The sequence below is a fragment of the Mauremys reevesii genome, linkage group 1 (assembly GCF_016161935.1).
Source record: "Mauremys reevesii isolate NIE-2019 linkage group 1, ASM1616193v1, whole genome shotgun sequence".
Classification (NCBI taxonomy): domain Eukaryota; kingdom Metazoa; phylum Chordata; order Testudines; family Geoemydidae; genus Mauremys; species Mauremys reevesii.
This window is the reverse complement of record NC_052623.1, coordinates 158,209,483-158,222,117: the sequence shown is the minus strand read 5'-3', so window position 1 is coordinate 158,222,117 and position 12,635 is coordinate 158,209,483. Positions and strand designations below refer to the sequence as shown.

The following is a 12,635-nucleotide window of genomic DNA, read 5'->3' as shown; positions in this document are numbered from 1 at the left end:
CCATAGCGGCGCCACTCCAGGGGGCGCCAGCCGGCCCGCCGGAGTTGCTAGGGTAAAAAAGTTCCGAGATGCCGTGCACGCGCAGCGCGCACACCTAACTGGAATGCATAGGAGCAATCACTCGAAGAAGAATATATTAGCAGCATTAGGATATTCTATCTTATCTTATCCTCAATTTATACAAGATATGCTTGAATCATGAAAGTGTTCACTTTCTAATTCATATGTACTGTAGAAGCATGGGCCCTCAAGCTGCAAACCTCTGAGTAGTTGTGGCACTCTGTACCTCAAAGCAGCACCCTGGAACCCCCATATTCACCACCGTCATATAATTATGATACACCTCTACCTCGATATAATGCTGTCCTCGGGAGCCAAAAAAATCTTACTGCGTTATAGGTGAAACCGTGTTATATCGAACCTGCTTTGATCCACCGGAGTGCGCAGCCCCACCCCCCCTGGGAGCACTGCTTTACTGCATTATATCCAAATTCATGTTATATCGGGTCGCGTTATATCGGGGTAGAGGTGTATGTTTTGTACAAAGTATGCCTTGTGAGATATCATTTTAAAAGTCTTGATCTGTTAAACATTAATATCTTGTTGGATTGTATGTGCTATCACTGTATGGGAAGTTATAAAGTTTTGTGTGTGTTACTGAAATATGTTGGGAGGTTGGGAACACCCACAACCAGCCTTTTGGGTACAACAATGGAGCAGCCAGATGCTGCTGATGGTCCGTTAAAGGGAGTCGACACACTCAAGGACTATCCTAGGAACTGTATACAATGGAGACTGCTTGACCCACATCATAGCAAAGGCTCTTTCCAGCAAACTAGAAGAAGCTAGAAAAGAGGGAAGTGACATCACTACTTGCCCTCACTCCCCCCGCCAACTCAACACCTGGAAACATGTCTGGAGGACAAAGTCTTTTGAACTGGGGAAGTGGTTCCAGGCTGAAGGAGAGTTCCAGCCTACCCACCGAAGATCTGTAACCTGTTTGTACTATCTGCTTGATTCAAATATTGTTTAGTTTATAGAATTTAAGACTGTGCACTTATTTTTGTTTTCTTTGGTAATCATCTCTATTCATGAGGCCTACCACTTAAAAATCCCTTAAAATCTATCTATCTTTCTGTTAACAAATCTGTTTTATATTTTACCTAAAACACTGTGTTTTGCTTGAAGTGCTAGGGAAACCTCTGCTCAGTGAACAAAAGCTGTTGCATGTCCTCTACACAATGGGGGAGGGGTGGACTGGGTAACAAACTTACACTGGTCAGGCTTCTAACAAGGGCAAGATGGTACACCTCTGGGATCCTAGGCTGGGCAGCTGGAGAGAATAGGCTGGAGCCTCTCTGCTGTTGGTTCATAAGTGGCTGGGAGAAGCATTCATGTAACTCAAGTAGGTGTGTCCCTGCCTGGTGGATGTCTGTGTAAGTGCAATACCTGGAGAGGTTTACAGCTTGTACAACATCACAGTGTAAGAGGGAGCCCAGGTTGGTAAGAAAAGAGGGCTCAGCAGTACCCCAGTTCCAGGTTGCATCCTGGGAAAACCCGTGACAGTAGTTTATAGGTTCAGGGCCCTGGTGATGAAAAAGGCTTCCAGACTGTATACTCTTTTCTTCACTACTTAAATGGGCAGTGTTTCAAACAGCTGAATTTTATCTGACAGCATTAACCTGTGTCTGTTATCTTGACTATATATACTGTACATAAAGATAATTACATTAATGGTCAATTTATTTTAAATGCCTTAATTCCTAGGTTACTCCTCCCTGATTTCAATCTGGGAGATACATGTTGGCGGTCTCATGTTACTCCTAATACAACTTTTTTGGAATTTCTAAATATTATAATAATTTCCTTACATAAAATGTATTACAGCTTAGCTAGCGATACTCAAAATTAGACCTCATTTCTAACAAAGATCAATTGACCACTGAACTAAAAGTTAGTGACTGTCTCGATGCAAATATTCACAACCTAGTTACATCGATTATGTGCAAACAGAAGACAGTCCTGAACCGTAAAATAGATATTTATTCGGTGATTTAATGGGGACAATTTCATGAAGCTGAAGGCAATTATAAGCAAAATTGACTGGGAATTAAAATTTAAACAAAGCAAATATGAATGATTATTAGGAGTTGTTACCTTTACTAGATGCCCAAAAGCCCAAATTCCACAATCACAAGACAGGACTTTCTTCATTAAAATATCAGTCTGGTTAAGATGGAGAGTGAAAGCAGCAATAACATATAACAAATAGAAAAAGGGGGAAATTGATAGCAATGACTAAATCAGAAGTCCAGAATGTAGACAACTGATAAAGGAAGCTATCTATCTGAAAAATTCATGTCCAGTATGGTTAACGACAATACAAAGGAGTTTTTAAAATTCATCATCAGGACTAAAAGAAATTTTAGCAAAGGTAAAGGGGGGAAGGGATAGCTCAGTGGTTTGAGCATTGGCCTGCTAAACCCAGGGTTGTGAGTTCAATCTTTGAGGGGGCCACTTAGGGATCTGGGGCAAAAATTGGTCCTGCTAGTGAAGGCAGGGGGCTGGACTCAATGACCTTTCAAGGTCCCTTCCAGTTCTAGGAGATTGGTACATCTCCAATTATTTTAAAAAAGGGTCTGTTACTAGATAGGGATGGTAAAATTGTCAATGATGCAGGAAAAGAAAGAAGAGTTCAATAAATGTATCTGTTCTATATTTGGAAAGAAACTGGATGATATCACTGAAAGGTGAGAGTATGAAATACTTTCTATTCCAATAGCAAATAAGAAGGATGTTAAACAGCAATTACTCAAGTTAACATTTTAAAATCTGCAAGACTAGATATAACTTGCACCCAAGAGTTCTGAGAGAACTGTCTGAAGGAGTTCTGTGACTCATTGATATTTAATAAATCTTGGATTACTGGGGAAGATACACAGTGCTAGAAATAAGCTAATATGCCAGTATGTGAAAAGGTTACACAGGGAGACCAATGCATTAGTGAGAATATTACTTGAATACTGTGACCTAACGTCCATATTTAAAAAGGATCTTGACAAATTGGAAAGGCTTCAGAAATATCTAAAAGAATGATTCCAGGTCATTACAGTAAGAGACTAAAGAAGCTCATCTATTTAGTTTATCAAATAGAAGGTTAGCAGGTGACTTGATCACCTATAGGCATGTAGGTACCTACACACAGAAAAAAGGATTTGACAGTAGAGGCTCTTTAGTCCAGCAAATAAAGGCATAACATCCTGTGGATGGAAGCTGAAGCTAAACAAATTCAGAGTAGTAATAATAATTTTTAACAGTGAGGGTAAGCACTGGAAAACTTTACCTAGGCATTTGGTGGATTCTCCATCACCTGAAGTCTTTAAAACAAGATTGGAGGACTTTCTAAAAGATATTCTCAAGCTCAGCCAGAAGTTACAACAGGTTTGATGCTGGCATCACTTGTGAAATTCTATAGTCCGAGTTACACAGGTCAGACTAGATAATCATAATGATCCATTTCTGGCCTATGAATCTTGAAAGTCTCAAGGCTAGAATTCAGAATTAGAGGGTTGATTCCTTAACCTGTCAACCAGCCACATACCCTTCACTACCACGCCACTTTAACACCCTGGGCAGCATTTCATAATATCGTCAACAGTTGAAAATAGGCTAAGTGTACTCGATTCATTATTAAAATAAAAACTTTAAAATTATTTAACTAAATGTGCTACTACAGAATCAGGAGTTTTGTCACTGATTTTAGGTTCGCCGCACTGCAACATCTGTGATCAAGGCCTGAAAAGGTATTGGACCAAGTCTCGGCTAATAAAAAATAGTGTTGTTCAACTGACTTCAATGGAACTTTGCTGATTTACAACAGCTGAGGATCTCGCCCATTGTTTACACTAGTATCATATCTGAAGCCCACATGGGTAGCATTACAATAGGCAATTCTTAATCAGGTAGAATCAAAATACCTACTGTCAAAATATTACAGAAAGAGATTGTGCTTGCAAACGTTAATATTTAACTATTTGCTTTAGAAACACATGCTGTATACAATATTTTTTAAAAACTGAATTTAGGTAAGTGATATATTTAGCTGTCATTCTAGAACATAAATATCAGGCATTGAACAAAGAACTGTACTGGGGAGGAGATTAAGTGGAATTTTACTGGGATTGAAACAACAACTGAAATTTCTGTTTCACAATTTGGACAGATTTGGTATCTTTACTCATGTTGAACAGAACCTTACCCCAAAAATATCCCACTGATGTTAGTGGAATCACTCAGAGCAAGGTGCTACTCAACATGAAAAAAAGTCTCAAACTTCCCCCCTCAGCTCCCTTTTTTAAACTGATACTTGATATATTTTGACTAGCATATTTTAGAAATCCAAGTAAATCAAAATATTTTTTCTACGAAATATATCTGTCTAGTGCAAGCAGGCTTACAAACATGAAGTGCGCCATATATACATGGCTCACTCATTGAAATGCAGTGCAGTTAATCTGTTCCCTACTGCATGGGGTCAATCTAAGATACTTAACTTCAGCTACATGAATAGCGTAGCTGAAGTTGACGTACTTAGATCTACTTACAGTGGTATCTTCACTGCGGTAAGTCAACAGCTAACACTCTCCCGTCGACTCCGCTTGCACTCCTCATTCTGGTGGAGTACCAGAGTTGACGGAAGAGCATTCAGCGGTTAATTCATCGCGAATCGACCCCCCGCTGGATTGATCGCTGCCTGCCGATCCAGCGTGTAGTGTAGACAAGCCCTATGTATACATGCCATTTAGCAGTCTGCCATTTAAACAGAGTCTGCTGTATCCAAGAGCTCTCTCTAAGCCTTAGCCTTGAATGTAAGTAACTCATCATAAACGCATACCGTTTGCATTTTATAGAATAAAATTGCATATTTAAAATTATATTTTTAGATTTATCACATTATTTAAAAGTTGCAACATGTATATATTATACATTTTGAGTTAATTTTGGCACAGCAGAAATAATGCATTTTCACCTTTTCAATATTGTCTCTAGTTATGTTGGTGAAAATGATACGTATGTATGCCATTTATCTAAAATATTGTACTCCAATATAGATGGACACGTTCTAAAACATTTTTCTCAAGCCTTTAATCTTGTATATATGCATTTTTCACTTACACATATTAAAAGTAGAATCAATTAACCATGTTGTGTATATTCCTCTTGATATCACTTAAACTGAAACAGAATGACCCACACTGCTAAAACTCCACTGCAATTTTTGTTAAATGGGTATTTCTTAGTAATCAGCTCCAATTCTGGTTATTTATTTTAATATTAACAACAGACTAGGTGGGCTTGCTGGAAAAGACATGCAACTGCCACAGAACTGGTGTTCTAGGAGAATGACAAATGAACATTTTCCACTGTAGGAGCTAATTTGCAGTTGTATAGGTAGAATGTAGATTTACATTCTAAATAAACAATTGGTAAGGACTGAAGTACCGGTATATATGATGTTGCACAGCATTTGTAGAAAAGTACTGAAAATGTAGTTATATAATCTTTGTTGTGCATATGAGGCTTTCCACAAAATAAATTCAATGACCAAATTAGGCAAAATGAATCAAATTAATTAAAATTCTTGCTATTTATATTGGTTTTCTTCCTGAATTTTGCTCAGCTTGGAAAATGAAAATCAATTAAGTAATTTTCACTTGTATTTATATTTATTTTCACTGTTAACTGTAGGAGAATATCACATTGTTTAAAAGTTGTTTTTAAACAGAACCTTTGGTTCCATGGGAACCCTCAATACCACATAGATGTATAGTTGACTGGCAAGAGACTTTGGCTAGGATGCACCAAGAATGGCCACAGAAATGGACAAGAGCGTACAAGATCATCCCTTTGAAGCACTACTGAAGCTGATCACAGTACATCTACTTTGCAAGAACTACAGCAGCTTGTATCAGAGCCCAAATTCTTGGCTCTAATCTGTGTTGAGCTAAGGCTTTAAATTGTGACACGCCCTACTGGAAAATTTAGGGTAGACGAAACACTGGGCAGGGTAAACGACCATCATCCAATTATATAAAGAGGTTTCTCCCAAATGATGGGATCATGAGAAGGTTTAATGGGTCACAGGCCCGGTGGGGTGGTGGTTGGAGAGCAAGCCCACCCTGCACTCAACACCACAGTGGTAACTCCTGTCCCGTGGGGCTGGCCTCAGTTCCCTGCTCCAGGCATCACATTCTGGCGCATGGGGTCACAGCGCCATAGCACCACTCAGGAGTGGAAGATGCCAGCCTTCACACAGCCCACTTTAAGTGAGAAATCATGACTAATGCCAGCAACCCGGCGACGGAACATTGATCAACGATCTTCCAGTCTTCAGAGCAACAACTCAAGCCACCATATTCTTGACATAATTATCTTTCTTAACCACCTAAATGTAAAAATGTAGTTGTTGCTCTACATCAGCCATACAAAGAAGCAGCAGCAGCACTCAGGTTTGGCCCGGCTGCCACTCCATCATGACCTGCCCCACGTCCTCTGCCCCAGCACTGCAATGGTAATTCTGGCTTACTGCTGAGGAGAGGCAGTCAATGAGGGGCAGCTGGGCCAAATTTGGGTGAGTGACATTGCAACCTAATCTGCAGGGCCACAGTGCCAATCAGGTTTGGCCCAACCAACTTTCCACCATGACAGCCTCCCTTCTGCACAAGGCCAGAATTAGCATTGTTGTGCTAGGGCAGAGAACGCTGCAGCAGGTAGTCAGTGCTTCCTCAGCAGGGTGTGGAGGCAGCACTAAAGGACCAACCTAGCCTATGATTTTGTTGCCCCCCCCGCAACACACACACATTTGGACTTTGGGTGGGTCACCTCAGTAAAAAGTTTGGAAACCACTGATGTAAGGAACCTGATATGAGGGTCTGGATGTTTTATTTACAAAATATACATGTTTTTAAAAAATGATTTAACTTTCACAAAACAAAGTCAATTTATGCTTCCTCCCACAACAATTACATTTACTTTATCCTTTAGTTGAGGAAAGCACAGAATTTACTTGGCACTATTTTGTTTACAAGAGCTTTTGTTTTCTATTTATCTGTGTTCTTCAGGACACATCTTTTACTTGTTTTTTTTAAACTAGTATCTACATCTATACCCAATAGAAAGTGTACAATGCACATTGTGTGACTATGTTTTCACTCAAATTACACCACACTTTGAAGGAACTCTTAATAGCTAGTGTGTTACATTTATTTGCACCCTAGCATCTTCATTCAAATTGGTGGATAAGCCATCCATACCTTACCAAAAACCTACTGAGGAAACTCTGAGGGCAGAATTTGGCTCAGAATTCATAACAGCATAACTTTATAGTCTGCAGATGACGACTCATCTTATTTGGCAGTAACCACATTTTTAGATTTCTTTATATCTATCTGTTCACACATATGGAGCCTTAGAACATCTGGCAACTGTTTTAGGAACTACTGTATTGAAAGTCAATTTAAATTTCAGAAAGAAATTTTAGCCAATAGTTCAAGTTTAGTTCTTGCCCGAAAATGACTGACAGTGTATCTAGGAAATGGCAAATACAAAGATTAAGAAAAAATAGCTAGCCGGACTCTTATATGTGCAATATTTTGAACTTACCACAACAAATTATATTTCCTAGGCTGTTCGTCCATTATAATTATTTTCTTAATGGACATAAGTTGATGCAAACTTCACATAGCATCTGCCTAACTTTCTTTCACAAAAGTGTCACTAGTGGGCTGGATTTCACAAACTGATTATATAATACACTGACTATACTTAATCAAAAATACAAAAAGCTTAACACTTACCTGGATTTCATATAAGTGGGCAATGTGAAACTGAACTGTAAAAGTGGGAAAGTAAAATAATTAATTATAATAAAAACAGGCATTTAATAAGAACGAAATAGTTTAATATTAAACATTTTAAAAACATAAGTAATTCGTTGTGAGTTAAGGTTTATTTCCAAATAAATTGTATCAGTGATTTCAAATCTGACAGTAGCATTGGTGAAATATGAACATGTTCTCCAATAGCAGTATTATGCTTACATACAAACAATGCAAAAACCTGAACCTGAACTTGTAAATCAGATACAGTACCACAAGCTTTATGAAATTACAGCAGATTTAACAAAAACAAAAGTAGCTACCGACTGTCTCTCATGGAGAAAATGCTTAACAGCACCATGTTGTAATATTTTCAGTACATAAGCCAATCAGAAACAAGCAAATACAATTTTTCTGTTATTATTTAATTACTGGTGGAGCTGACTGGATAGGTCTCAGACCAGAAAAAATACGTTACATGCACTAAAACATTCACATTCTCTCTGCAAAAGCACACAAGCTTCTTATCCTCTACTTCTAGACTTAGTGCATGCACCTACCCTCAAAAGGCCCTGATTCAGCAACTGAATTTGATTTTAAGGCACAGTATCTCAAATAGCTAAAACTGTTATTTGTCTTGGGAAATCTGGAAGTTTCAACTTTCCAATAACATACAGCATCAGTTATTTCAGAAGACAGTCGAGCATAAAATGGTCATTTTTCCAATGAGCCATGTAAAACTACAGACAATTGACTGGAAAGGTCAAAATGCTTTTAGCATCCCTAGTATGCATTCATGCATGTAAGGGAATTCTAACTCCCTACCACCATAATAGTAAGATACCAAATATTGTGGGCCAGTCCATCCCCCAACTGCTGATGGCTGATTAGCTAGGATTTTTTTTTTTTTTTTTTTTTTTTTTTTAAGATTTACTCTGTGTGTTTATGAATAAGCTGTTTTATGTTTGGTAAATTTTCACATACATTTTTCAGTATAATTATCCACCACCCAACAAAGCAAAACCAAATTCCATTCCCTAAAACTATTTTGATTTGCAGAAAACTATTATTTTCACCAAATATAACTTCAAATCACTCCCCCAAGCTATGAACTAAGTGCTAGTGAGAAAAAACATATGTAAAGTATGTATAATTTAAAGAAAATGAATAACCAGAACCACCACAATTGAAGCATTCACATAAAATCTATATTTTAACATTTTTAAATAAGATTTTTTTTAAAACCTAGTAGGCCAAAGACTATGTCACTCAACACATGAGTTCTGACTGTGGATCATGCTCATTAAGGCTATGGCTACACTATGAGGTTTGTAGCAACATGGCTGTGCCACTAAAATGCACCCGTGTGGCTGCTTTTTGTCAGCAGGAGAGCTCTCTCCTGCTGACAAAACAGTTCCATCCCTCCACCAGCAGCAGCGGCTTTGTAGGCAGGAGACCGCTCCCACTGACAAAACGCTGTTCACGCTTTGTGTTGGTAAAACGTTTGTCACTCGGGGGGGGGGGGGGGAAGAAGGGAGCAGGTGTGTGTGTGTTTTTGTAAAACCCCTGAACAACAAAAGTATGTGAATGAAGTGCCAGTGTAGACAAAGCCTCAGTTAATATGATAAAAATCCTTTAAGAAACTTTAACTGAAAGTCAGTGTACATTACTCACTAAAAATTGTCTCAATTTTTATTTTATTCCCAAAACATAGAGACCATTTCATATTCAGGAGACAAATATAAATTTTCATCTAGTTTTCTGTTTAGGAATATATTTTTAAATGATTTACAATCTCATACATGAATACTAAACAAGAAATCCAAGAGAATGCTACTATGAAATATTAGAGGGGTAGCCGTGTTAGTCTGGATCTGTAAAAGCAGCAAAGAGTCCTTGGCACCTTATAGACTAACAGACGTATGGGAGCATGAGCTTTCGTGGGTGAATACCCACTTCGTCGGATGCATGGGAAATATTTCTGTCAATCTTAATTTTTTAAAAACTTTTAATTTAAACAGCAGATTCACTGGTATACCAGAACAGCATAAAGCAGCCAGAGTGCACCAATAGTTGAGTTTACAACTGCTTTGCATCACCAGGGCAAGGCATAGCAGTCAAACTGAACTGGTGAATCCAGCCCTTAATTAGTAATTAGTTTATCAGTTTAGAGGGCTGTGTTATGGAGACCACTGCTGTGTAAAAGGATAGGTGGGGGAAGGCCAGTTTCCAGGTCTCAATATCTCCACTTTAAAGGCTCTAATAACTTACTAAATACAATAAAATAACTTAAGACTAACACAATTGGCAGAGTAACAGACTCTAAAAAAATAAGTTCTTTCTAATGAAAACATCAACATAAGCTCAAATATAGCATCATAAATCCCTGCATTTATTCCTAAAGCTATGCTATTTATTCTTTAAAGATGATTCACAAATGATTCTCCCCCATGATTTACAGAGAGTTTGCATGTTTTTTGTCATGCTTGTTTCTTTACCTTAGAAATATCAGCAGTATCGAAGTCTGATCTTCCCAAGTTTTGTTGAAAGACTTCTTGGGGATGGGGTGATAACTCAAGTACATGCATAAGTACTCTTAGGCCTTGGCTACACTGGCGCTTTACAGCGCTGCAAAAAACACCCCCCCGAGCGCTGTGAAAAACACACATCCCTGAGCGCTGCAAAGTGCCAGTGTAAACAGTGCTGGGAGTGTGGCGATCACACTCACACTTCAAAGCGCTGCCGTTCGAGTGTAGCCAAGCCCTTAGGCAGAAGTGAAAGTAAGCTGGTACGGGCCGGTACGGAGGACCGGTAAGAAAAGGAGACTGACTGAAGGAGGGAGAGAGAAGCCTGCTCCCTGCATAAGAATAGTTTAAACTCAGCTGTTCCCTGATGGTTCAGCCCCCAGGGCTAGGTTTCTGGCATCCTTTTAATTTCACTCACAGTAGCTGGGAGGAGGGGGTCATGGGGAGGGTGTGTTTGACCATGGCAGGGGCAGTCCTTTTCTGCCCCCGGGATGAGGAGATCTTGTCTCCAATACTAATATACACAACAAATACAATCATTTGGCTGCACAGCTTAAATCCAGAGCTAATAAAAGCAGGTGGAAGGGGAAAACTCACTGTCACATTGGTTTCTCGTCTCCTCCCTCCCCCTCCTCCAGCCAGGCTGCAGACAAGGCTCTGCATTCCTCCCCATTCCCCCCCCCCCCGCCCAGCAGAGGTTTTCCTCTAGGCTCTAGCTTGCAGTAGGGAGACTGGCTGAGATGCCTGCTGCTGCTGCCTGCAAAAAACAGTTTAAACTCAGCTGTTCCCTGTGCAGTTCAGTGCCCAGAGTTAGGAGCCGTTTCTGGCATCCTTGTTAATTTCACTCCCAGTTGTTGTTGGGTGTGAGAGACTATGGCAGGGGCCCCCGGGATGTGGGGATCTCCTAAACACAACCAAAATCAGGAACCATTTCCAAGTTCAAATCTATCCCATTCCCTCCCCAGCAGAGGATCATGGTTGTGATGTCCAAACTGCTTGCAGATCATCTTTGAAATGTTACTGTTTAAAAAAAAAACACACAAAAAAACATGGAGAACATGGTGGAAAGACGTGTCATGATTATTAGGCTTTATTTTTGGCAAAGCAATTTTGCTAAAGCAACTACAGATTCACAAGGAAAGCAAATAGCCTCCATAGACAAAACCACAAAGGGATTGGAGGGGAAAACTGAATATTCAGGGAAATTATTGTGCCTCCTTTGAAAGAAACAGTAATTTTCATTCCAATCCACCCTCTTTATATATTGATTTAAACACCTGAAATGTCCTTAGGACATCGGGTGCAATCTCAGATCTCTTTTTGTTTTATCCTGCCTGCAGAGTGCAGGGGCTGAAATTGACAAAATTTTCTCTAAATATCTTGTATATTTCATGAAGGCTATTCCAGTTGTCCTTCATTCACCCCTGACTTCTTCCCCCGCCACCCTCCCTGGCTGGCTGGCTGGCTGTGGTTTTTGCCTTGGTTACTTACTCCTTGGCAGACCCAACCCAGCGGCACCTGCTGGCTCTGTGCAGGCAGCAGCCCACAGGGGCTAGTTGCTGGGGTCGCTGCTGGTCAGTGGCAAGTTGCAGCTGCATTGTTTGTGACACATTCATACATATACATACAGTCAGAGGTGAAATTAAGCTGGTCCGGTCTGGCGTACTGGCAAGAGCCAGTATGCCGTGCTGGACCGCATCAACTTCCACGGTGGGGATTGAAAGGGCTCAGAGCTCTCCGCGGCTGCAGGCAGCCCTGAGCCCTTTAAATCCCGGCCGTGGCTGAGATTTAAAGGGCTCAGAGCTCCCCTCCGCTGTGGACAGCCCTGAGCCCTTTGAATCCTTGCTGCAGCTGGGATTTAAAGGGCTCAGAGCTCCCCACAGCTGCGGGCAGCCCAGAGCCCTTTGAATCCCGGCTGCGGCTCCGGCGGCTGGGCTGGGGCGGGGATTTAAAGGGCTCTGGGCTTCCCTCAGTGGCAGGCGCTCTGGGCCCTTTAAATCCCTGCCCCAGCCCCGCAAAGCTCGGGGTTCTCCCTGGCGGCCAGAGCCCCGGGCCCTTTAATTTGCCCCTGAGCCCTGGGGGGGCTCCCAGCCACCTCTGCAGCTGGGAGCCCCTGGTTGATTTAAAGGCTCTGGGTCTCCCAGCCACAGCTGGTTCTCCAGGGCCTTTAAATCTTGAGAGGCCACGCCTCTTCCGGATGAGGCCACGCCCCCCTCAGGACTCCAGCAGTACC

The 12,635-nt window shown here is 40.7% G+C and overlaps 1 protein-coding gene across 10 annotated transcripts in view; it reads right to left on the bottom strand.

The window, feature by feature from the left end:
- KDM6A (lysine demethylase 6A) overlaps window positions 1-12,635 on the bottom strand; it is a 288,340-nt gene that overhangs the window by 93,827 nt on the left and 181,878 nt on the right. For all 10 annotated transcript variants that reach the window (XR_005598273.1, XM_039538040.1, XM_039538068.1 and 7 more), the window contains one exon: window positions 7,857-7,891. Coding sequence is in view for 9 of the 10 variants with exons in the window: in XM_039538040.1 (XP_039393974.1) it covers window positions 7,857-7,891 (35 nt within the window). In the remaining variant the exon portion in view is untranslated. The remainder of the gene's footprint in view (window positions 1-7,856; window positions 7,892-12,635) is intronic.